The 22,438-nt window shown below is 46.8% G+C and overlaps 1 protein-coding gene across 2 annotated transcripts in view; it reads left to right on the forward strand.

The window, feature by feature from the left end:
• Positions 1 to 7,004: 7,004 nt before the first annotated feature.
• The window catches only part of FREM2 (FRAS1 related extracellular matrix 2), a 214,734-nt gene continuing 199,300 nt past the window's right edge, over positions 7,005 to 22,438 (forward strand). The window contains exons 1-2 of one of the 2 annotated variants that reach the window (XM_084651422.1): positions 7,005 to 12,908; positions 20,620 to 20,709. In XM_084651422.1, coding sequence (XP_084507548.1) covers positions 7,757 to 12,908; positions 20,620 to 20,709 — 5,242 coding nt within the window. In that variant the 5' untranslated portion in view covers positions 7,005 to 7,756. The remainder of the gene's footprint in view (positions 12,909 to 20,619; positions 20,710 to 22,438) is intronic. The other variant, XM_084651421.1, reaches the window with a different exon arrangement.

Here is a 22,438-nt window from a genome sequence, read left to right on the forward strand (position 1 = left end):
TTACAAGATCTCTATCAAGCATTCTTACAACTACAATACCCATCTGATGAAGTGAAGAAACAGATTGACAGAGCCAGAAGAGTACCCAGAAGTTACCTACTACAGGACAGGCCCAACAAAGAAAATAACAGAACGCCACTAGCGATCACCTTCAGCCCCCAACTAAAACCTCTCCAATGCATCATCCAGGATCTACAACGATCCTGAAGGACAGCCCATCACTCTCACAGATCTTGGGAGACAGGCCAGTCCTCGCTTACAACCCCCCAACCTGAAGCAAATACTCACCAGCAACCACACAACAGAACCACTAACCCAGGAACTATCCTTGGAACAAAGCCCATTGCCAACTGTGTCCACATATCTATTCAGGGGACATCATCATAGGGCCTAATCACATCAGCCACACTATCATAGGCTCATTCACCTGCACATCTACCAATGTGATATATGCCATCATGTGCCAGCAATGCTCCTCTGACATGTACATTGGCCAAACTGGACAGTCTCTACGTAAAAGAATAAATGGACACAAATCAGACGTCAAGAATTATAACATTCAAAAACCAGTCGGAGAACACTTCAATCTCTTTGGTCACTCAGTTACAGACCTAAAAGTGGCAATTCTTCAACAAAAAAACTTCAAAAACAGATTCCAACGAGAGACTGCTGAATTGGAATTAATTTGCAAACTGGATACAACTAACTTAGGCTTGAATAAAGACTAGGAGTGGATGGGTCATTACACAAAGTAAAACTATTTCCCCATGTTTATTCCCCCACCCCCACACTGTTCCTCAGACGTTCTTGTCAACTGCTGGAAATGGCCCACCTTGATTATCACTACAAAAGGTATTCCCCTCCCCCGCTCTCCTGCTGGTAATAGCTCACCTTACCTGATCACTCTGGTTACAGTGTGTATGGTAACACCCATTGTTTCATGTTCTCTGTGTATATAAATCTCCCCACTGTATTTTCCACTGAATGCATCCGATGAAGTGAGCTGTAGCTCACGAAAGCTTATGCTCAAATAAATTGGTTAGTCTCTAAGGTGCCACAAGTCCTCCTTTTCTTTGTGTTATCCTTGTGCACACTGAGGCTGACCTGCAATCCACACTAGTTCTCTTGTCAGGTACCTATCATAGCCGGAGACTTTCCCTCAACATTGGGAAGACTAAGGTGCTCCACCAGCCTGCCCCAGCGCAAGTTGCCCCTGTTCTCCCACAAATTGTCATCGGTGGTGAACCCTTGGAAAACATTGAGCATTTCCCTTACTTTGGCTGTCTGGGAGAGGTGGCTACCAATCTTGATGTGGAGATCGAACATATGATCCGTTGTGCCAGTGCATACTTCAGAAAGTTGTTCCATCGTGTCTTTATTGACAGAGATCTGCAATGGAAACAATCTTTGTCTACAATGCAGTAGTCATCCCCACTCTTCTTTATTAGTGCAAAACATGGGTGGTACCAACAGTGCTGCTTCCGGAAGATTCTCCATATCAGATGGAAAGACCATCATACCAGCGCCAATGTTCTCTCTGCCTCTAACATCACCAGTGGCGAGGCAAAGATTATCGAACATCAACTTCGCTGGGCTGTTCATTGTGTGCAGGTGGCTGATACTAGAATTCTGAAGAAAGTCCTCTTTTCTCAACTTAGCCATGGTAGGAGGACTGACAGTGGACAGAGGAAATGCTACAAGGACACCCTGAACATATATCTTAAGAAGGAAGGCATTGCCCCCCACGAATTTGGGAAGAGCTGGCTGGCAATAGACTGTAAGGGTGTCACATCATACATCAAGCCTCAGACAGATTTTGAAGAGAATCACCTTGCTCAAGAGGCTAAGAAACAGTAGAGGAGGAAGGAGAATGTACAGCATCCTGCCCAGCAGTTGTGCTCTCTCCAAGCAACCATCTGTCACATATGTGGAAATACCTGTAGAACATGAATTGGACTTCTCAGCCATCTTAAGTGTCATCAGTGACTTATCCCCGGCAGATGACATCCTTGTATCAGGGGATAGCCGACATATGACGACAATCATTTAGGCCTTGATACTGCATGTTGCTCAGTGTAGGTAGCCTCAGTGGAGTCAAGGGAGCCTGCCTGCACTCAGGTGAAGCTCCTCACAGGAAGAAGGGTCTACTGGTACAGTAGATTACAGAACTGGCACCTTTGCTGCAATAGTAACTATTGATTGATGGATAATCAGCTGAACATGAGCTCCCAGTAGAACAGCATAGCCAAAAGGGCTAATGTGATCCTGGGATGCATAAACAATGGAATCTCAACTAGGAGTACAGAGGTTACTTTACCTATACATTTGGCACTGGTGATACGGCTGCTGGAATACTGTGCCCAGTTCTGGTGCCCACAATTCAAGAAGGATGTCGACAAATTGGAGAGGGTTCAAAAAAGAACCACAAGAATGATGAAAGGGTTAGACAACATGTCTTATGGTGATAGGCTGAAGAAGCTCCATCTATTTAGCTTAACAAGGAGAAGGTTAAGGGATGACTTGATTACAGTCTATAGGTACCTACATTAGGAACAAATACGTAATAATGGGCTCCTCAATCTAACAGAAAAAGGTCCTTAGGCTCATTGAATCTGAGTCCATGTGTGTCTGAATGCCCCCACTAACCAATTAAGTTTGTTTTTGAATTGCTCCTCTTAGCAAGGCATTCAACACATACTGGTGAAGTAGTGTAAACAGTTTTTATTTATTTATAGGTTAGGAAGAAATGCATGCCTGTTATTGGTGCTATCATGTCTAGAGCAGAGGTGGGCAAACTATGGCCCGCGGGCCTCATCCAGCCCATGGGACCCTCCTGCCTGGCCCCTGAGCTCCTGGCCCCTGGCCCTTCCTCCGCTGTTCCCTCTCCCCTGCAGCCTTATCTCACTGCGCCGCCAGCACAATGCTCTGGGCGGCGAGGCTGTAGTGCTGCCAGCCACCGGTGCTCCAGGCAGTGTGGTAAGGGGGCAGGGAGCGGGTGTGTGTGTGTGGATAGAGGCCAGGGGAGTTCAGAGCGATGGTCAGGGGGCAGAGGGGGTGGATAGGGGTCAGAGGGCAGGAAACAGGGGGGTTGAATGGGGGCAGTCAGGAAGGGGGGGGGGCTGGATGGGTCGGTGGGGGGCAGTCAGGGGCACGGGTTCCAGGGGCGGTCAGGGAGAAAGTGTGGTTGGATGGGGCAGGGGTTCCGGGGGGCAGTCAGGAATGAGAGGAGGGGTTGGATGGGATGGCAGCGGCAGTCGGGGCGGGAGGTCCAGGGGCGGTCAGGAAACAGAGAGGGGTGGATGGAGCAGGGGTCCCGGGGGGCAGCAGGGGACAGGGAATGGGGGGGGGTTGGATGGGACAGGAGTCCCGCAGGGGCCATCAGGGGGCAAGAAGCAGGGGGGGTCGGATGGGGGCAGCAGCTGGGCCACACCTGACAGTTTGGGGAGGCACAGCCTCCCCTAACTGGCCCTCCATACAATTTTGGAAACCCGATGTGGCCCTCAGGCCAAAAAGTTTGCCCGTCCCTGGTCTAGAGGCATACAAACATTATTTGGAAGTAACTGGTCTCATTTAAACTGAATGGTACAGTTTTTAGTCACTTATTTTTTATATTTAATTTTAATTAAATTTTAATTACTGAAATTAATTCTGTAAGTCTGAAATCCTGTCAGGAGTATTGTAATAACAGTAATCATGCCCTGCAAGAGTTAACATGTAATACTATTATATAACAACAGAGGGCAGACTTTGATAACTAGGACTTTGTATGAAGTATTTATAGAGTAGATCAAACCTCTGTATCACAAAACTGTAACTTCTTAAAATCTAAATTGGACGAAGTAAACTCCAGCAGATAGCAAGCAGAGTAAAATCCTTTTAAATCTTCCCCCTTCTCCCCCCACCACCTTTTTATTTACTCTATCCATTAAAAGAAGATTCTTTTTATCTTTCACTTCTAGGCTGGGTTGTGAGCTAAGAGCTTGCTGACTTGCTTGACAGGACAATAAACACTAAAATTAGAGGACTGCTGTGATTTGTGCACATGTAGATTTACCATTTGATAATGATAAACATCACAGGCCTAATCCTGCAGTCATTGAAATCAGTGGCAAAATTTCATGAGTTTGGTAGTAGAAAGATCACATCCCAAATCCACCCCGTTACATATTTTATCACAATTTAGTCTTAATTTTATTGAAAAATATAGGAAATCCATCCAGTTAATAAACTGCACATTGAAATTGTCTGTATTTTGAATATAGATATTTTAAAATCCAACTCCTTAAAATGGATTTCTCACTCTTGTCCTGCAGCCAAAGGGGTTACAGCTCTTAACAAACCAGAGATCAATAAGCAGTGTTAGAATGCTTAAAAATGAGGTAAAAATACAAATGAACTAGTGAGAAGATGGGATGGCCTCTCAAGGGTGTGTAGTCTGATTTAGTGAAACATCACAGCAAACATTAAACTCTGTTTAAAACAAATGGATACATCTTGAAAGAGATTTAAGCGACACTCCCTGTCGCCCCATCCACTCTCCCGTTGCGCCCCCTCGTGCCCCGCTCGTGCGGCGGGACGGGGTGGAGTTTTCGGGGGATGTTGCGTTGGGGTTGGGGAAGCTGTGGGTGCTGGCTCCCGGGTCCCAAGGGGAGAGGGGCCTGCCCCACGTGGCTGTCTGTGGCGACACGGCTGCCCACAAGGTCCTGGTCCCCTCCCCTTTTCCGGGTTATGACGATGCCAGGGACCGGGGCGCGGTCGGGGTGGGAGGGCGAGACTCATCAGGAGAAAGCGTATGGAGGGTGACAGAAAGTCAGGGAGAGAAGGAGCGGGCGGCACGCGCGTGTGACTGTGGAAGAAAAGAGGGTTCATGAGGGCGCCCAGGTTTCGAACCCCCCCCCATCTCCTCCGTTCGCCGCCTCTGCCTGTCGTTTTCCCCTCTCCTTGGCCGATGACGCTCCCCGCATGCACTCCCAGTGCTGTCCGCCCCCCCCCCCCGTTAGTCTCTAAGGTGCCACAAGTCCTCCCTTTCTTTTTGCGGATACAGACTAACACGGCTGCTACTCTGAAACCTGTCAGGTTAAAAATTTCCTTACCTGTGTAAGATTTTGATTATCAAAAGTTGACTTCTGAAATGACTGCACTTTTTATTAGTTATATTGTTTGATTTATCTTTTTTTTTAATAAGATGAACAGTGAAAATCCTAGTCAGTTTTGCTTTGTTTGTGATTGGTTTCTAATCTATTTTCACATTCTGGCTTTAATGTCCTTTTAAAGAAATTTGGACTATATGAGTTGCAAACATTGGTTGGAGAATTTTTTTTTAACAGTTTCTACTGAAATTAATGAGAGCATTCATATTGGACCAACAATGGGTGAAAGCCTCTTTTTAACAAAACTTACATGGGGTCAAATTTATAAGGACAAGACCCCTTTAACAAATTAACATATGTTGGTGAAGGAGGATATTCCTTTACATTGGATTCTACCACTCCCCAACCCCAAAATTTCTGTTTAAAAATAAAACCCAGACAGTTTTACTCCAGAGCTTGAAATATGGGGTTCTTCCATCACCTGGTACACTGGTAATCTCCCTCACTCCATCCCTTTTATAAAGGGTCACCTCTAATGCTAGATTTCTTAATGTGAGGGATATTCTTGAATATGGGAAACATTTGTGCCACTTCTTCATCTTTCATTAAAGACAAGGAAGCAGAAATTTAAAAGAAAATGTAAATGTAGTGTACACTGATTTGTATAATGTTGCAATTAACAAAATAGAACTTATTAGTTGTCTGTCTCTTTCTACATAGGTTCTTATAATAGCCCCTAGGTGTTTCCATCCCTATAAGAAAATGTTGCAGGCTTGAAATATAGTAATTATAACAGTCACAAAAATGCTTTTAATAATAGTTGTATTCATATTATACTAAAATAAATATGGATTTGCTGGTCACAGAGTGACCCATCTAGGACTGTAAAGGTGTCACCTCCGTGATATCCATCATACCAAATTGCTAAAATAATTCCAGCCACGTCCACATCACTAATACAAATAAGTTGTTTTCATTACGTATTCCAGGGCTGTTGCCACCTTGTCTTCCACATTCAATGCTCCATCTAGAAAACAATAGGTCACTTTATTATGGTCCCCTTAGCATAAACATTAACTGATTTCAAATAAAATCTGTTTTCTAAGACTTATTTCCCCGCATCCTTTTTGTTTTGAATTGCCTATAACTCTGTTCCAGGGCTATTTTTACAGAATGCATTTCCATTTTCATGAGAGAGAGAAGTTGAGATGACAAACTTGATAACTGAAAGGCCATGTGCCCTTATTAAAAATCCAAAGGGAAACTAATACCTTTGCACGTTTCTACTCCTTGTAGTTTCTATTTAGTTTTTAAACCCAAACATACAAACACAAGAGGCAGAAAGAGCTTTAAACTTTTATTCTTCCACTGCTCAAACCACTCACCTCTAAAGAGTGAAACTGGATATAACTTAAGGTGTTTTGCCCTACAGATATTTATCAGTTTTCTTTCTGGTGCAAAGAAATGTGATGCTGACAAGCAGATTTCTAACACAGTTTGCACTCTAATTATTGCAACAAAAACAGAGTCATATATCTCTCAAATGACAGCTCTGCGCTGTGCCTGCTTTCTCAGCGCCTTGGGGCACTTTTTTCCTTAACCTCCTCCGGTTTTCCAGCTTCACCGTCCTCCCTCCCTCCCTCTCTCTCCATTAATTTCTCTTTCTTGCCAATTATAGACAACTCCTCTCCCTCTTTTAGCTCTGAAAAGAAAAGAAAGTGCCCCCCACCAATTCTTGGATTTATTAACTCATAGTTCCCCTGAGCAATTCCTAGGATTGTTTCCTCTGCTCTAGGCGGTATTTTGTAGAAGCTGCAGTAGGCTGGAGTAGTTTCATTCATTGGAAGTGGGGAATGACGCCTTGTTAAGGATGAATTTGAAGGCAGTAAGAAAAGGAGGACTTGTGGCACCTTGGAGACTAACCAATTTATTTGAGCATAAGCTTTCGTGAGCTACAGCTCACTTCATCGGATGCATTCAGTGGAAAATACAGTGGGGAGATTTATATACACAGAGAACATGAAACAAGGGATGTTACCACACCCCCCTCTCCCCTGGCAGTGCTGGAGAATTTAGGTAGAAGGGAGAGTCCTCTCCTTGCTGGAGAGTGCTCGGACGGGGCGAGACTTTCCCTTTGCAGAGAGGGATGGTGTGGGGGGCAGCGTGTGTTAGCACCCTAGGATCTGGCTGCTGGGCTTTCCCAGAGTTTTTACACCCTCCCTGCGCTTGCAGGACTCTGTTTCCCCTGCTGCCAATGGCACGGGGAAAGCAGCCTTCCCAGCTCTCGTTTGTTGCCAACCCTCCAAGTCGGGAGGGGGGGACGGAACTCCGCTGCTTTTCCCGCGGCGACCCTCCAAACAACCTGTTGCAAGGAGAGGGGGAGGGGGTTCGGGCCTCTCGCCACTTGGACGATTGGCAACTCTTGCTGACCAATCCCTGCCGCCGACAGCACTCCCGGGAGTGCTTATTGGACAGCGTGGGGCGAGAAGGGGGGGAGCAGGGAGGGGTTTCGCAGCGGGCTAGGGGGCGAGTTTATAACGCAGCCTGCTCGCCGGGCTGCGGAGCGGCAGCTCGGGCCCGGGGGCTGCAGGCAGGGCAAGGGGGCTTGGCTGCGCCGCGCGGGCTGAGACGGGACTCGCTTGGCTTGTGCTCGGCAGGCAGGGACCATGCAGGGCAGCCCCGCCGCGCGGACTCTGCTGCCCGCGCTGCTGATGCTGCTGCTACTGGCGGGCAGGGGCGGCGGGGTCCGGGCGCAGCAGCCGCCCCCGCCGGGCAGCCCCGCGTTCTCCTACCCCTCGGCGCTGGGACCCCCGGAAGACGCCTCCATCGTGGTGGCCAACCGCGGGCTGCGCGTCCCCTTCGGCCGCTCCGTCTGGCTGGACCCGCTGAGCGACCTGGTGCTGCAGGTGCAGCCGGGGGACCGCTGCCACCTGCGCGTCTTGGACGACGACCCCCTGTGGCTGCGCCCGGGCCGCCTGACCCCGCCGCGCTTCCCTTGCGACTTCGGCCCCGGGGAGGTGACGTACTGGCACCTGGGCTCCCGCAGCCCGTCCCGGGACCGGGTCCGCCTGCAGCTGCGCTACGACTCGCCCAGCCGCGCCCTGGTGCTGCCGCTGGCGCTGGAGGTGGAGGTGCTCTTCGCCCAGCTGGAGATCGTCACCCGCAACCTGCCGCTCACCGTGGAGAGCCTGCTGGGCACCAGCAACGCGCTGGACGGCCGCAGCCTGGAGTTCGCCTTCCAGCCGGGCAGCCAGCGCTGCAGGGTGGGCGCCCTGCCGGGGCTGGGCGGGCTGCCCCGCTACGGGGAGCTCCTCAGCCTGCCGGCTGCCCCGTGGCATGCCTCGGCGGCCGGCGCCCCGTCGCCCTCGCTCTGGTGGGAGTGCGAGGAGTTCCTGCGGCTGGGGCTGCGCTACCGGCACGCGGCGGCCGGCCGCTCCCCGAACCGAGACTCGCTGCCCCTGGTGGTGGAGCTGCGGGAGGCGGCGGGCGCCGGCGCGCTGCTGAGGCGGGAGCATTTCCAGGTGCTGGTGCGGATCCGGGCGGGCGCCGAGAACACGCCGCCCCGGCCCAGCTTCGTGGCCATGCTGATGATGGAGGTGGACCAGTTCGTGCTCACCGCCCTCACCCCGGACATGCTGGCGGCCGAGGACGCCGAGTCGGCCCCGGACCTGCTGCTCTTCAACATCACCTCCCCCTTCGGGCCGGGCCAGGGCCACGTGGTCAGCACCGACGACCGCAGCCTGCCCATCGCCTCCTTCAGCCAGCGGGACGTGCGGGAGCTGCGGGTCGCCTACCAGCCGCCGGCGGAGGACTCGGCCCGGGAGCGGCTCTTCGAGCTGGAGCTGGAGGTGCTGGACCCCGAGGGCGCTGCCTCCGAGCCCTTCGCCTTCATGATCGTGGTGAAGCCCATGAACACGCTGGCGCCCGTGGTGACCCGCAACACAGGCCTGGTGCTCTACGAGGGGCAGTCGCGGCCGCTCTCCGGCCCGGGCCCCAGCCCCAGCCTGCTCATCAGCGATGAGGACGACCTGGAGCAGGTGCGGGTCAGTGTGCTGGCGGGGCTGCGGCACGGGCACCTGGCCCTGCTGGAGGAGCCCCTGGCCCTGCTGGGGGAGTCCCAGGCCCGCAAGCACTTCACGGTGGCCGAGCTGATGGCTGGCCGCATCATCTACCAGCACGACGGCAGCGAGTCCCCGCTCAGCGACAACCTGGTGCTGCGGCTGGAGGACGGCGGCGCCCGGCACCGTGTCGAGTTCCTCTTCCCCATCACCCTGGTGCCCACCGATGACCAGCCGCCCCTGCTCAACGCTAACACGGGGCTGTCCTTGGCTGAGGGCGACATGGCCCCCATCCCCGCCCGTGCCCTCAGCGCCACTGACATCGACTCAGACGACGCTACACTGCGCTTTGTGCTGGAGTCCGGGCCCGGCGCAGGGCAGCTGCTGCTCCGTCAGGCCCAGCCACCCCCGGGCTGGGAGGGTGAGAATGGGGGCTCCCCCTGGAGGAGGGTGCTGGGCTTGCCTGGGGATCCCCCAGTGTATGAGAGGCTGGTGAGTGAGTGGCTGCAGCAGGACATTGTGGAAGGGCAGCTCTTCTACCAGCACATCGGGCACCCCGGCCCCAGGGTGGTGCTGGACCAGTTTGTCTTTAGGGTCCAGGATGACAACGACCCACCCAACCGCTCTGGGCCCCAGAGCTTTGTGATCCGGGTGCACCCAGTGGACCGCCTGGCCCCAGTGCTTCATGGTGGCAGCAGCCTGCGTCTGGTGGTGGCTGAGCAGCAGGTAACCCCACTGCGGAGGAAGCACCTGCGCTACACAGATCAGGACTCTGGGGACCGGGAGATCCACTACACCGTCACCCAGCCCCCCACTGACACAGACTCCAACCACCCCGGGGGGGCCAAGGGCACCCGCCTGGGATCACTGGTGCTGACGGATGACCACTCAGTGGAGGTGATGCATTTCACCCAGGCCCAGATCAACCACCACAAGATCTCCTACCGGCCCCCACAGCAGGAGCTGGGGGTGGCTCCCCGCCTGGCTCAGTTCCAGTACCGGGTGGAGGATGCAGCTGGTAATGCTGCCCTAGGCACCTTCACCATCTACCTGCAGCCCATAGACAACCAGCCCCCTGAGATAACCAACAGCGGCTTTACTGTGTATGAGGGGGGAAGGCATGTGCTGGGCCTGGCTGAGCTGGATGCTAGTGACACTGACACTGAGCCCACTCACCTTGAGTTCACCCTGACCCAGGCTCCCCAGCATGGACAATTGCAGCTCTCTGGGCACAGCCTGGCCATGGGAGCAGCCTTTGGTTTAGAGGATATTAAACATGGCAGGGTGGTCTATGTGCACAGTGGTGCTGAGTCTCACAATGATGCCTGCAGTCTGGATGTGACTGATGGGGTCCATGTGGTGCCCATCACACTGAAGGTGACCGTGCACCCTGTGGATGATGAGGTGCCCACCTTACGGCTGCCCCCAGGGACACTTGGCTCCTACTTGGACGTGCTGGAGAATGGTGCGGCTGAGATCACCGCTAATGTCATCCAGGGCACGGATGAGGATACGGATGATCTGATGCTGACTTTCATTGTGGAGGACCCTCCCCAACATGGGGACATCCTGGTCCAGGGTGTGCCTGCAGAAAGGTTTTCCCAGAGAGACGTGCTGGATGGGGCTGTGGTATATGCTCACACAGGTGGTGAAATAGGGCTGCTGCCTAAAGAAGATACTTTTAACCTCACTCTTTCTGACCTGTCTGAAGAGTGGAGCATTGGGGGCAATGTTGTTCAGGGAGTTTCAGTGCTGGTGACCATCCTTCCTGTTGACAGTCAAGCCCCTGAGGTTTTTGTGGGGGAACACTTAATGGTAGTGGAGGGTGACAAAAGAGTCATTACACATGCCCACTTAAGGGCTGAAGATGTGGATACACCCAGTGATGATATTCTGTGCACCATAGTTGCTCAGCCCACCTCTGGTTATGTAGAGAACATCTCTCCAGCCCTAGGATCTGAAAAGTCCAGAGCAGGTACAGCTATAAGTGCCTTTACTTTGAAAGACCTCAGGCAAGGGCACATTTTTTACGTTCAAAGCATCCATAAGGGTGTGGAGCCTGTTGAAGACAGGTTCACTTTCCGCTGCTCTGATGGCATTAACTTTTCCGAAAGGCACTTCTTCCCCATTGTCATTATCCCAACCAATGACGAAGAGCCTGAAATCTTTATGCGAGAGTTTGTAGTGATGGAAGGCATGAGCCTGGTTATTGATACTCCCATCCTCAATGCAGCAGATGGGGACATCCCTGCTGATGAACTGACCTTCACTATCACTAAGTTTCCCAAGCATGGCCACGTTGTGAACCAGCTGATCAATGGGACTGTCTTAGTGGAGAGCTTCACCCTGGATCAGATAACTGAGAGCTCCAGCATTATCTATGAACATGATGACTCTGAAACAAAGGAAGACAGCTTTGAGGTGAAACTCACAGATGGTAAACATGCTGTAGAGAAAACTGTGCTCATCATGGTTATTCCTGTGGATGATGAGACACCCAGAATGACCATCAATGATGGGCTGGAAATTGAAATAGGGGAGACTAAAATCATTCACAACAGACTACTGAAGGCTACTGATCTAGATTCTGAAGATAAAACCTTGACTTACGTTCTAAGGTATGGGCCAGGACAAGGGCTCTTACAAAGAATAAAACTTTCAGGTGGGGTTGAGAATATCACTCTTGGAATGAACTTTACCCAAGATGAAGTGGACAGAAATTTAATTCAGTACATGCATTTTGGCCATGAAGGTATTCGGGATCTTATCAAATTTGATGTTACAGATGGGATAAATCCTCTCATTGACAGATATTTTTATGTGACCATAGGTAGCATTGATATTGTCTTCCCAGACGTGATCAGCAAAGGGGTGTCCTTGAAGGAAGGGGGGAAAGTTACACTTACCACTGATTTACTGAGCACCAGTGACTTGAATAGCCCAGATGAGAACTTGGTTTTCAGTATTACCCGGGCACCTGTTCGTGGCCATCTCGAATGCACGGATCAGTCTGGGATGCCCATCACCACCTTCACTCAGCTCCAGTTAGCAGGCAATAAAATCTACTATATTCATACCTCAGAAGATGAGGTGAAAATGGACAGCTTTGAGTTTGAAGTGACTGATGGTTATAACCCAGTATTTCGCACTTTCCGAATTTCCATTAGTGATGTGGATAATAAAAAGCCAGTGGTCACAATCCATACCCTGGTGGTGAGCGAAAGTGAAAATAAACTGATAACCCCCTTTGAACTGACGGTGGAAGACAGAGACACCCCTGATATGTTGCTTAAATTTATTATCACCCAAGTGCCGGTTCACGGTCAGCTCATGTTCAATAACACCAAGCCGGTTACATCCTTTACCAAACAAGATCTGAATGAAAATCTTATAAGCTACAAACATGATGGCACAGAGTCAGCTGAAGACAGCTTCTCTTTCACTGTTACAGATGGGACCCATACTGATTTCTATATCTTCCCTGACACAGTGTTTGAAACAAGGAAACCCCAAACAATGAACATTCGGATAATGGCCGTGGACAATAGTGTACCCCAAATTGTAGTAAATAAGGGTGCCCCTTCTCTCCGTGTTTTGACCACTGGCCACTTGGGTTTTATGATTACCAACAAAGTGTTCAAAGTGGAAGACAGGGACAGCTTGCATGTTACCCTCAAGATCAGGATCACAGAGGCTCCTCGCCATGGCTTCCTGATCCATCTGGGAAAAGGCAACCATAGTATCACTCAGTTCACACAAGGTATTTCCGTGTCTGGTACTCTGTCTTTAGAGCACTGGAAACATGCATGCAGGAATGAAGCATACTTAATTCTGAAATAGTTGATCCCAGAAAGAGCCTGTTCACAGCGTTAAGGGCCTGATTCTTTTTTTTTTTAATGTATATTTGTGGTAGTGTCCAGGTTCCCACAGAGAACAGCTACCAGTTGTGCTCGGCACTATACAAAGCGAATGAGAGAGACTGGGTGGGTGAGGTAATATCCCCCAATATTAGAGAGGCAAGGTAGGTGAGGTAATCTCTCTTGTTGGCCCAACTTCTGTTAGTGAAAGAGACAGGCTTTCAAACTACATGGCTGAAGAGCTCAGTGTAGCTGGAAAGCTTGTCTCTTTCACTAACAGACCTTGGCTCAGTAAAAGATACTGCCTCCTCTACCTTGTCTCAATAATACTGTGGGGCCAGCCTGGCTACAGTAACGCTGCAGACAAAAACGGAATAAGACTGTGCTTGTCCTGAAGATTTTACAATTTAAATAATTCTGCATCCTGTATTCATGTTGAGTATTCGTTACTCAAGGTCTTAGTCTAGCTACTCAACATGAGTACAGGTTACAGGATTGGTCCATAAAACATTAGAAACTCATAACTCTTTTCCCTCCCTCCCCCCAAGTTTTCCTTAGAAAATAATAGTTGACTGCTCCATTAGTAAGTATCCTAGTCTATTTAAGGCACTGGTCATGTACTGCCTGGGTGCACTTTACATAGTTTAAAATTATCTCTAGGCCCAGGGAGCAAATATCTCACTACTATCTTATTGCCCTAATTGCACAAACTTTAAATCACCGAGTCTCTGTGGTAAAATAAGAGGTAATGTAAATATTTTAAATTATGTCAATGCTGCTTAGTTTTGTAAACTGTACTAGGTGGCATAGTTAGGATAGAACATATGTGGTTTCCATGCACTGAAATAAAGCCTTAAAACAAGGCTGTGGAATAACCACCTTCAGTCAAAAAGGGTGTATTATCTTTCCACTGGGGAGCTTTCAATATTATGTTGTTGTTAATTAATAGCTGGCTGAGTAAAAGTGAAATGGTGCTTCGTAGAGCCTTAGGTGTAGTGAGTTTGTTTGCTTGAGTTGCAGATCCAGCAAACAGACCCCACAAACCTTACATATTTTGACTGAATGCCAAAGGTATCCCAAGAGTTGCAGTGATGGGCAAACTTTTTTTTTATTTTTATTTATTTTTTTTTAAAAGAAGCCCCAAATCATTGCAATATGGCAGGAAATTCAAGCTGCCTAAACTGTGGGAACCAACACAGCTGATGTATAAAGAAACATTCCCAGTGATGTTTTGTTAGGACTTTTTGAAGTGGTGAGTATCAGGGAGAAGTACAGAGGAGTAGGGAATATGCACTCCTCTGAGTGGAAATATTCCTTTTTAAGGGCCTTGTCTTACATTTGAGATAGACTGGGTCATGTGTATTCCTAGGAGCAAACCACAGCACAGCATTCCAGAAAGCAAGGAGGCTCATTTGTGAGAATACTGACAGCTTGTTACTGCCTGCCACTTGGTCGGCCCACCCACCTTGTTTGACAGATATGCAGCCCTCTGGCTGCTACATCCTGCATAGCAGAAGAATGGAGCGTGCTGGAGGAAGAGATAGGATGTGTAAGAGGCTAAGCAGTGAAATTCTGCATGCTGTACGCAGCAGGGTGTATAACCCTGGTGCCGTATAAATGGTTGATTACCTAATCCAGACATTTGCAGCTATTGGGGAGTGCAGGAGTTACGACCCTCCACGCTTCCCCACAACACACCCATGCTACGGTGTGTCTGCACCTGGGCTTTTCTGCCAAAAACGTTCCACTGTTGCTACCAGCTGCTGTCTCCAACAGCGGTGCTGATGGAGCTAGTGCTAATGTAGTTAAGGCTTCAATTGGGCACCAGTGTTTTTAAGTGCAGTGTGTGTGTGTGTCCCTGTTCAGAGCAGGTTTATACAGCGTATTTATTAAAATGCCAGTGGCCTCCAGCACCTTGTCTGCAGTAGTCTACCACCGGTGGTAGGGGGGGAAATAAAAAAAGCCTCGCACAGACTAGGTCATGTAGGCATGCAGAACAGTCATAGGACGGAGAAGCATGTGCTTCCAAGAGGAGGGAGGCAAACCTGGCAGGTGCCTTCAGGTGAAGAAGAAAAACATGGGAGCAAGAGGTATGGGTTGGGGAAGGTAGCAGTTTTGGGAAGGAAAGGAGCAGTCCCAAAGCAGGGCATTGGAGGAAACTCTAGGCATTGTGAAAGGCATGGGAGGAACTCCTGGTTAGGGACAGCAGTTTTGCAAAATTGGAAGGCCTTAGTCAAGGGCAAGTGTAGCCTCTCAAGTGAAGAAGGATGACATCAGCCCTGCTGGGAAGAGGGAAGGGGAAAAAGGCCTCACTTATAGGAAGCGGCAGGAGTATTAGTAAGGCAAACCTGCAGGTGGAAGATGTGGATGAAAGATCATTGATGCTCCCTTTTGCCCCAGATGCCCTCTTCACCATTTCTCCTACTGGGGGTGTGGAGAGGGTTATCAGTGCTGAGGAGCTTCAGCTTCTTGGCTAGACTTAGAAAGTTTAAGTTTCAGCAGGTAGTAAGAGAAGCTTACTCAGTCTTGTAGAGTGGGGGCCTGGACAGAATTCTGGGCCCAATTCGCTGATGCCCTGCACCTTGTGTAGTCATGACACTGGCATGAAGTCTGTAAAACATTACCAGATCCAGAATGGGTAGCCTTCTGCACCCTGTTCACTCTCATGCGGCACTGGTATAAATGATTACACAACATGCAAGGCAACAGCCTTTCTTTCTTCCTGTTGGACCTCTCCCATCTTTGGGGCCCACTGAGTACAGTTCTCCCCTCCCCCTTTTTTAGACTGTCAAGGGTCAGTTTTGACAATGAGAGTTTCCTGTTACTGACTCCATGAGTCTCCTACTGCCATCTATTTCTTTTTTTATCTTTTCCGTTTTTAAGGGCCCCATCTTGCAACATACAGAGAATCTCCTGTGAGGAGCTGAATGCCCTCAACGTTCATGAATGTCAGTGGTTGCTGATAAAGCTCAGCCTCTTGCAGGAGGTATGCAGCAATTTGAAGGCTCTGGTCCTAACCCCTCTTCCTTACCTCCCCTCTCCTCCCCCCCCCGGGCCATTTTATTGCCATGAGTCCTAGCCTTAGAGCTTTAGCTACAGGATGGTGAACCAAGCATGGGGGAAGACACTTCTGCCCACATTGTTTTCCCATTCTTAAGATGGTGCCTCCATAACTATATTAATGAACAGACTGATCTGATAGAAAGAGAGAACTCCTCTGATTTCAGATCCACTGTGCTTTAGCAGCAACTGCCCCAGTGGGGAAAAATATTAGTCACACAATAACTTTTTGTATACTATTTGGGAAGGATACTTTTTCCGTAGCTGCTAATATTTTGCCAAATGCTGGAAAGAAAATCACTCAAATATTTCAGATAAACCACAAACTCCAATTGAAAACTCCAGAGTAGTAATTGGACACATCACGCACTATAGGAGTTTGCACTGATAGTTGATAATCCGGTTCAGGTTTTCTCCCTGCGCTATGTCTTCCTTTGCTCAGGTACAGAATATGGGTTGGTTTGGGTTACTAAAGGATGTTAGATATTTTTCTTAGATTTACATTAGGTAGCATCTTGCTCACGTGAGTAGTCAGTGGACTTCATTAGGGTACAGTGGGGTCCTGGTCCATATCTGGGGCCCCTATGCACTAAAATAATACAAATAATTAGTCACATGAGTAAATTACAAGTTAGCAAAGTTGAGCCCCAGGTTAATAAGTTCCAAGATTTTGCAAGCATACAGGATTGCTTTTTGCTCTCGCTTCCTCCATACGCTTAAATATATTAATGTAGTATAAAGAAGAAGAAAAAAGGATAGCAAGATAGAAGGATCAAATGTTCCCAAAACAAGCCCAACTAGTGTGCAACATATGAAAATGTATAATAAAACTATTTTCTATTACTCAAGTTGATTCAACTTCAAAGCATTACTTTCTGTTGCTTGATTTATGTATGTATTTATTTATTTATTTTCTCCATTTACTTTTACATAGCTTGCCTTAGGCTTGCAAGGATTTTAAAGGTGGAGAATGTATGAAAACAAAAATCTCTCCCCCAGCCAGTAATTTCAAACTCTTTCTCAGTTCCACTGAGGACAAAAATATTTACTAAGAAAATTGCTTATGCATAATCGCACAGCACTCATCTCTGCAAGTTAGGGCTGGAATTTGTTCATAGAAGATAGTCATTAAGATTAGATAATTGACTATGAACAGGGGAACTCTATTAACAAACTGCCAAGTCTTTTCCATTAAGGAAAATAAAATGTATGTTGCTTTTAATAAGCTACTGTTTTTTAGTGTTCTGAACATGCATAGTGCTATATAAGTGCTAAGTGTTATTTTAGGGCCTACTCAATCCAGTTTGGTTAGCTTTGATTATTAGAGGCAAGAGCATGACCTGTAGCTCTATGGGTGTGCCAGGGAGTGAAAGCAAAAGAAGCCCATCTGACAACTGTGTACAAAAATAGGGCACAATTCTCTGGGGCACATAATATCCCAAAGGGGCCAGTGACGAGGGCTGATCCGTTGCCTGATCTTTAACTCTAATACACCTGCCAACAGATCTGGTACTGTGAATGGGATTTAGTGAATGGGCTGCAATCAGAATTTTTCATCAAAATTCCTCCCTGAACCCCCTCTGGGGTGGTATTGCTCCACACCTTTCCTTGTTGAGGCAAGTACTTTTGAAAGCATTATCTCTCTCTCTTTAAAAAAAAATATATATAAATAAAATAAAAGTACATTATTGGGGGGAAAAAAACTCATGACAATCAAATGAGTTTGGCTTAATTTTAACTGGAAAATCAAATTTCTAATCTTGTATGGCTAACAGATTTGCCCTTGCCAAAGAGAAAGCTATAGGATTGCAGATCAGGCCACAATTCCAGAAACTGTTCAGCAAGAATTTAGCTGAATTTGTAGTCACAAAGGAATGCATCACTGCTTGCAACTAAGGAAGTGCTAATGTAACCAAATGAGCTATGGAAGGATAATGTAAGTTCACTCAAATAATTCTAATATGTATTTAACAAACAGAAAGAAAGACATCCATGTAGGATGCTTTATCTAATTATATTTTTTGGTGGATGTTATTGTTTTAGGAGCTGATCCTGCAAGCCTTTATGTGGGTGCTTGGCTTTATGCATGTTAGTTCCATTGACTTTAATAGCACTACTTGTGTGTGTAAAGTTAAGCACTTGTGTAAGTGTTTGTTTGTAGGATCAGAGTTTTAATTTTTTGCCACATTGACATGAGGATATTCACTTGCAACCTCTTTATTACTCTAGGAGTTCTTTGTTGGAGGGGACCTCTTGAGGTCCCTTCCAACTCTGATATTCTATGATTCTACGATAAAAGAAAGTAAAAAGATATGTACTAAAGATAATTATTTAACATAAAAGATACATGTCTGGTTTTTGAACTATTATGCAGAGGGGCACACAACCTGCTTTTGACATGTTTTTACCAACCACATTTACCACAAAATGCTTTTGACATGTTTTTACCAACCAATACGCGTCCTGACTTGTGGGGAGAATCTGTACGATACTTGAGTTCCACTTAAATACTATTACTTTCTAAAGTTTTGTCTAAAATTGTTCATGATATGATGCCCTGTATGATTGGGAGAAACAAAGGATTTCTCTTTCAAATTAAGTGACAAGGACAAGTTTGTATTTACTAAAAAAATGTCACCCCATAAAGAAACTAGAAAACCCATATTAACAAATAACTGTTTTGCCTTTTTTCTCTATTTATTTTGCGGCAATTGATGTTCCAACATCTATTAAACTAAATAAGTTGAATGCTCTCTTACTTTAATTTAACTGAATTTGTCTAGGTTTTTCAGTGCATCACTAGTGTTTGAGTACCTCCTGTTTATGATGGCTCAGTTATAAAGATTGTAAGCCATATTGTGCAGAGTAGATGGTCTGTAGGAAGGATGGTCTAGTTACAAGGGCACTGTACTGGGATTCAAAGAACTTAGTTGGTTTCACTTCAGTTTGGTATATAAGTAAGGACAGAATTTGGCTGCATGGGGCCAGTTTGACATCAAACACATTGCATACAGGCATGTTCAAATTCAGTGCAATAATTAAAATGAAAAAAACAAGTTTTACCACAAATAAGGAAAGACATGAAATAATGCAATTAAAATATGGCATAAAATAATTGTTTAAGTTTTATAATTTAATAAAAGCTTGTTCTAAGAGTAAATTCAGAGGATGGATTTGAAAGAGGTAGGCAAGTAATGTGGGTTCTAGGATCAGTAACCTTGTTATTATTGGCATTCCTATGTTGTGCACTTTTAGGTCACAATAATCTATCTTGGCTCCTTCATTCCCTTTTAGTCTATACAGTGCACCTCCTTGCAACAGCATTCATTAGTGTTGGTAAGCAATGGCAATAGGTTTCCTTTGAGTGTCAAGATTTTCCCTAGTTGTACAATCAGAAAGACTGATCCCTTTTCTCCTTTTTTATTGTCCAAATTGTTACTGGACAGCTTGTTGATCCAGAAAACCAATGTTATACAGTGGTCTGAATGATCATGCTTGACACACGACATGTAACTGTAGTGGACGCTAATTCTGTACGTTAGCATATGTTTCAGAATGAGTGGCAAGGCACTCAGGACCAGTTCTGCAGCCTTCATCTGTGTTGAGTAGAACCATATTCTAGACTACTTACAGAGTGAGGTACTAGTCAGCATCAGTAACAGTAGCAGAAGTAGTGATGATTTCAGCTGAGCAAAGTGCTACACAAAAACAAAACAACACCCCTACCCCCCCGCCACGTAAAACCCTCACCATTGACCGTACCGTCTTACCAGCACTCATAACACACATGTATGCACATTTCCTCTGGGTTCTGTTGATCAAATATATATAAATAGGAAAAAAACAGTTAACTTTGCTTTTTAAAACATGCAATCCATTAATACTGAAATCCTCTGACTCTTAAGGGTATGTCTACACTGCAGTGTAAGCCTAGGCTTCTGTTTGAACTCAGACTCAAACCTAACCCCCCTTCCATGTACACATAAATCATGCTAACCCAGGGTCCCAGGACCCCACGGGGATGAAGGGTCCAAGCCTGAGTCAAGCCAGGATCTATTGTTCAAGCCATATTGCTTTGCAGTGTAGACACAGCCCCACTGGACTTGTGCTCTGGGAGTTTGCCGAAAGTATCCCACTATCCTCTGGGCCAATTTTCTTTGTCCTCTGGACAGTCAAGTTTGGTGGACAGTCAAGTTTTCCCACACAGCCCCACAAGTAAAGGGCAAGAATTAGCCACATTTTGGGAAGGCACTAGGAAATCTGGGATGTGGGTGGTTGGACTCGGGTCTAGATAATACGTTGTAGACTCTGGAGTCTCAGGTTGGGACCCAAGGTTCAACAATTCCTAGCCAGGGTGGACACTCAAGTCCTAGGTTAACAAACTCAGTGTCTCCAACTCAAGTTCTGCTAACAATGTGCTAACATTGCAGGTTAGACCTAACCTAACAGTGAAATCAGACCTCTGATGAACAAATTAATGATAACTAAGTGTTCCTATTCAAACTGTTTCTGTTTACATTTAAGTTAAAATGTGTTTGTCTTGACATTTTCCAGCTGATATTGATGACATGAAGATATGCTATGTTTTAAGAGAAGGTGATAACGCCACTAATGACCTTTTCCATTTTACCGTTGAAGATGGTGGTAAGTACTCAACTTCTAGAACAGCTTTCTGTGGGTTGAACTACCTTGTGCAGATGTTTAGGTTAATTACAGGAAGCTTGTGTAAGCTGTTACTTCACTAGCTTCTGTGCTTTTCAGTATTGTGGACTATTATTATTGTGGCTACAAAGGAATGGTAACTATATTCAATGTGAAAATACTTAGACTACTATGGTAAAAAGGTGAAATCCTCAAATCCCACATAAAGCTCAAGTTATGGGGCTTTATGTGGTTTTCCTGCGTATCCCCAACCCAGACACATAGTTGCAGCATAATCTCTCTGTAATTACTGCACCAGTTTATGAGCTGCAGTAGTGACTGCTGCCCTTCAGAAGTCCCATGCTGGGGTTCCTGATCACGGGGCCCAATATCTCTCTTTGCACTCTCCATTAGTACCCGGCCCAAGCCAGGGAAGCTAATGATTCAACCAGCGGACCAAATTTGGTGATGAATCTTGGTACCGTGCCATCTGAAGCATGTTGTGCATTTGCTAAGAATCTTAGGAGCCATCATGGATCCAATCTTCTCAGCACACAGGTCGTGTGGAGTCCCCGTTCTGTGTATCCTTCCCCTCAAATCCATCGGGGTTTGGTCACATGCAGGGCCTTACTCAGGGTGATCAGTAACAAATGAATTTCAATAACTGAGAATTTGGAGGTGGAAAATGTTTCTATTTAAAATATATCCAATAGTTGCTCTTCAGCGAAAACGGCTTAACAGTACATAACAAATATTGATACAAGATTTTGGAAACAATATGTGTGAACATAGCTAACATTTTATCAGTGAGTTACATTTTAAGAAATGACCAGAGATCTTTCTAGGTGTAGATGTCCCTATGGCATGGTAGGTGATTAAGTTAGGATGCTTTAGTATATTTTTCAATAAATTAAATTGCTTTATCTGTAACAACAGTGAGTTTTAACGAGTTTAATTTAACACTAAAATCTTTTTTCAAGAACAAAGCTATTTTGAGCCAGATTGTGATCAGCCCTTGTGTTCCATCCACACACACACACGAAGCACTGTCCATCTAACAACCAATTGCAATAGCAGTCTCTGTGAGCAGAAACTGCTCAGCTCACCCTCTCCGTAGTTAGCAAATTACCCCAAAGGAGGTTGGCAATAGCCCTGAGCCCATCCTCACTGGCCTGTGGAGTGGGGCAATGCACTGGGGGTGGGGCGCTCTATGCCATCCTTCTGGATGGCACAGAGTGTACCCTCTCCTGTATGTCGGGGATCTGTCTAAGAGATGATGTCTCCTGAGGCACAAATCAGGCTCTTGGAATTAGAGGCCACTTTTCAAAATGTGACTGCTAATCTGTACTGGCCCGTTGACCCAAAGATGAACTAATTATTTATGGCATCAGGCTTATTTTCCCAAAATATTTTAATTAAACCAGTAGCTAGATCCGGGGAATAAAAGGTTAAGTACAGATATGTTTATGAAACACTGTGTGACATATTTTGCATGCAATACCATAGTATTGTTATGGCAAGAGTCACCAAATGTTGTTGTTACACGGAGTCTCCCAAGTTCTTTTTCTTAACGTGTGAGCTCCAGTGTTAGGAAGACTAGCAGTCTGGTGGTATTAGTTTTGTTACACAAGGCTCTGTGTAGAGGGAGCTATGTGAGCAGCTGGAGAGTTTGTTCTCTGCCTTGGTCTGTGATTAGAGTCAGTTCTTGAGACACATTTGCTCCTTAGGACAT

The sequence above is a fragment of the Lepidochelys olivacea genome, assembly GCF_965140295.1.
Source record: "Lepidochelys olivacea isolate rLepOli2 genome assembly, chromosome: 1".
NCBI lineage: Eukaryota > Metazoa > Chordata > Testudines > Cheloniidae > Lepidochelys > Lepidochelys olivacea.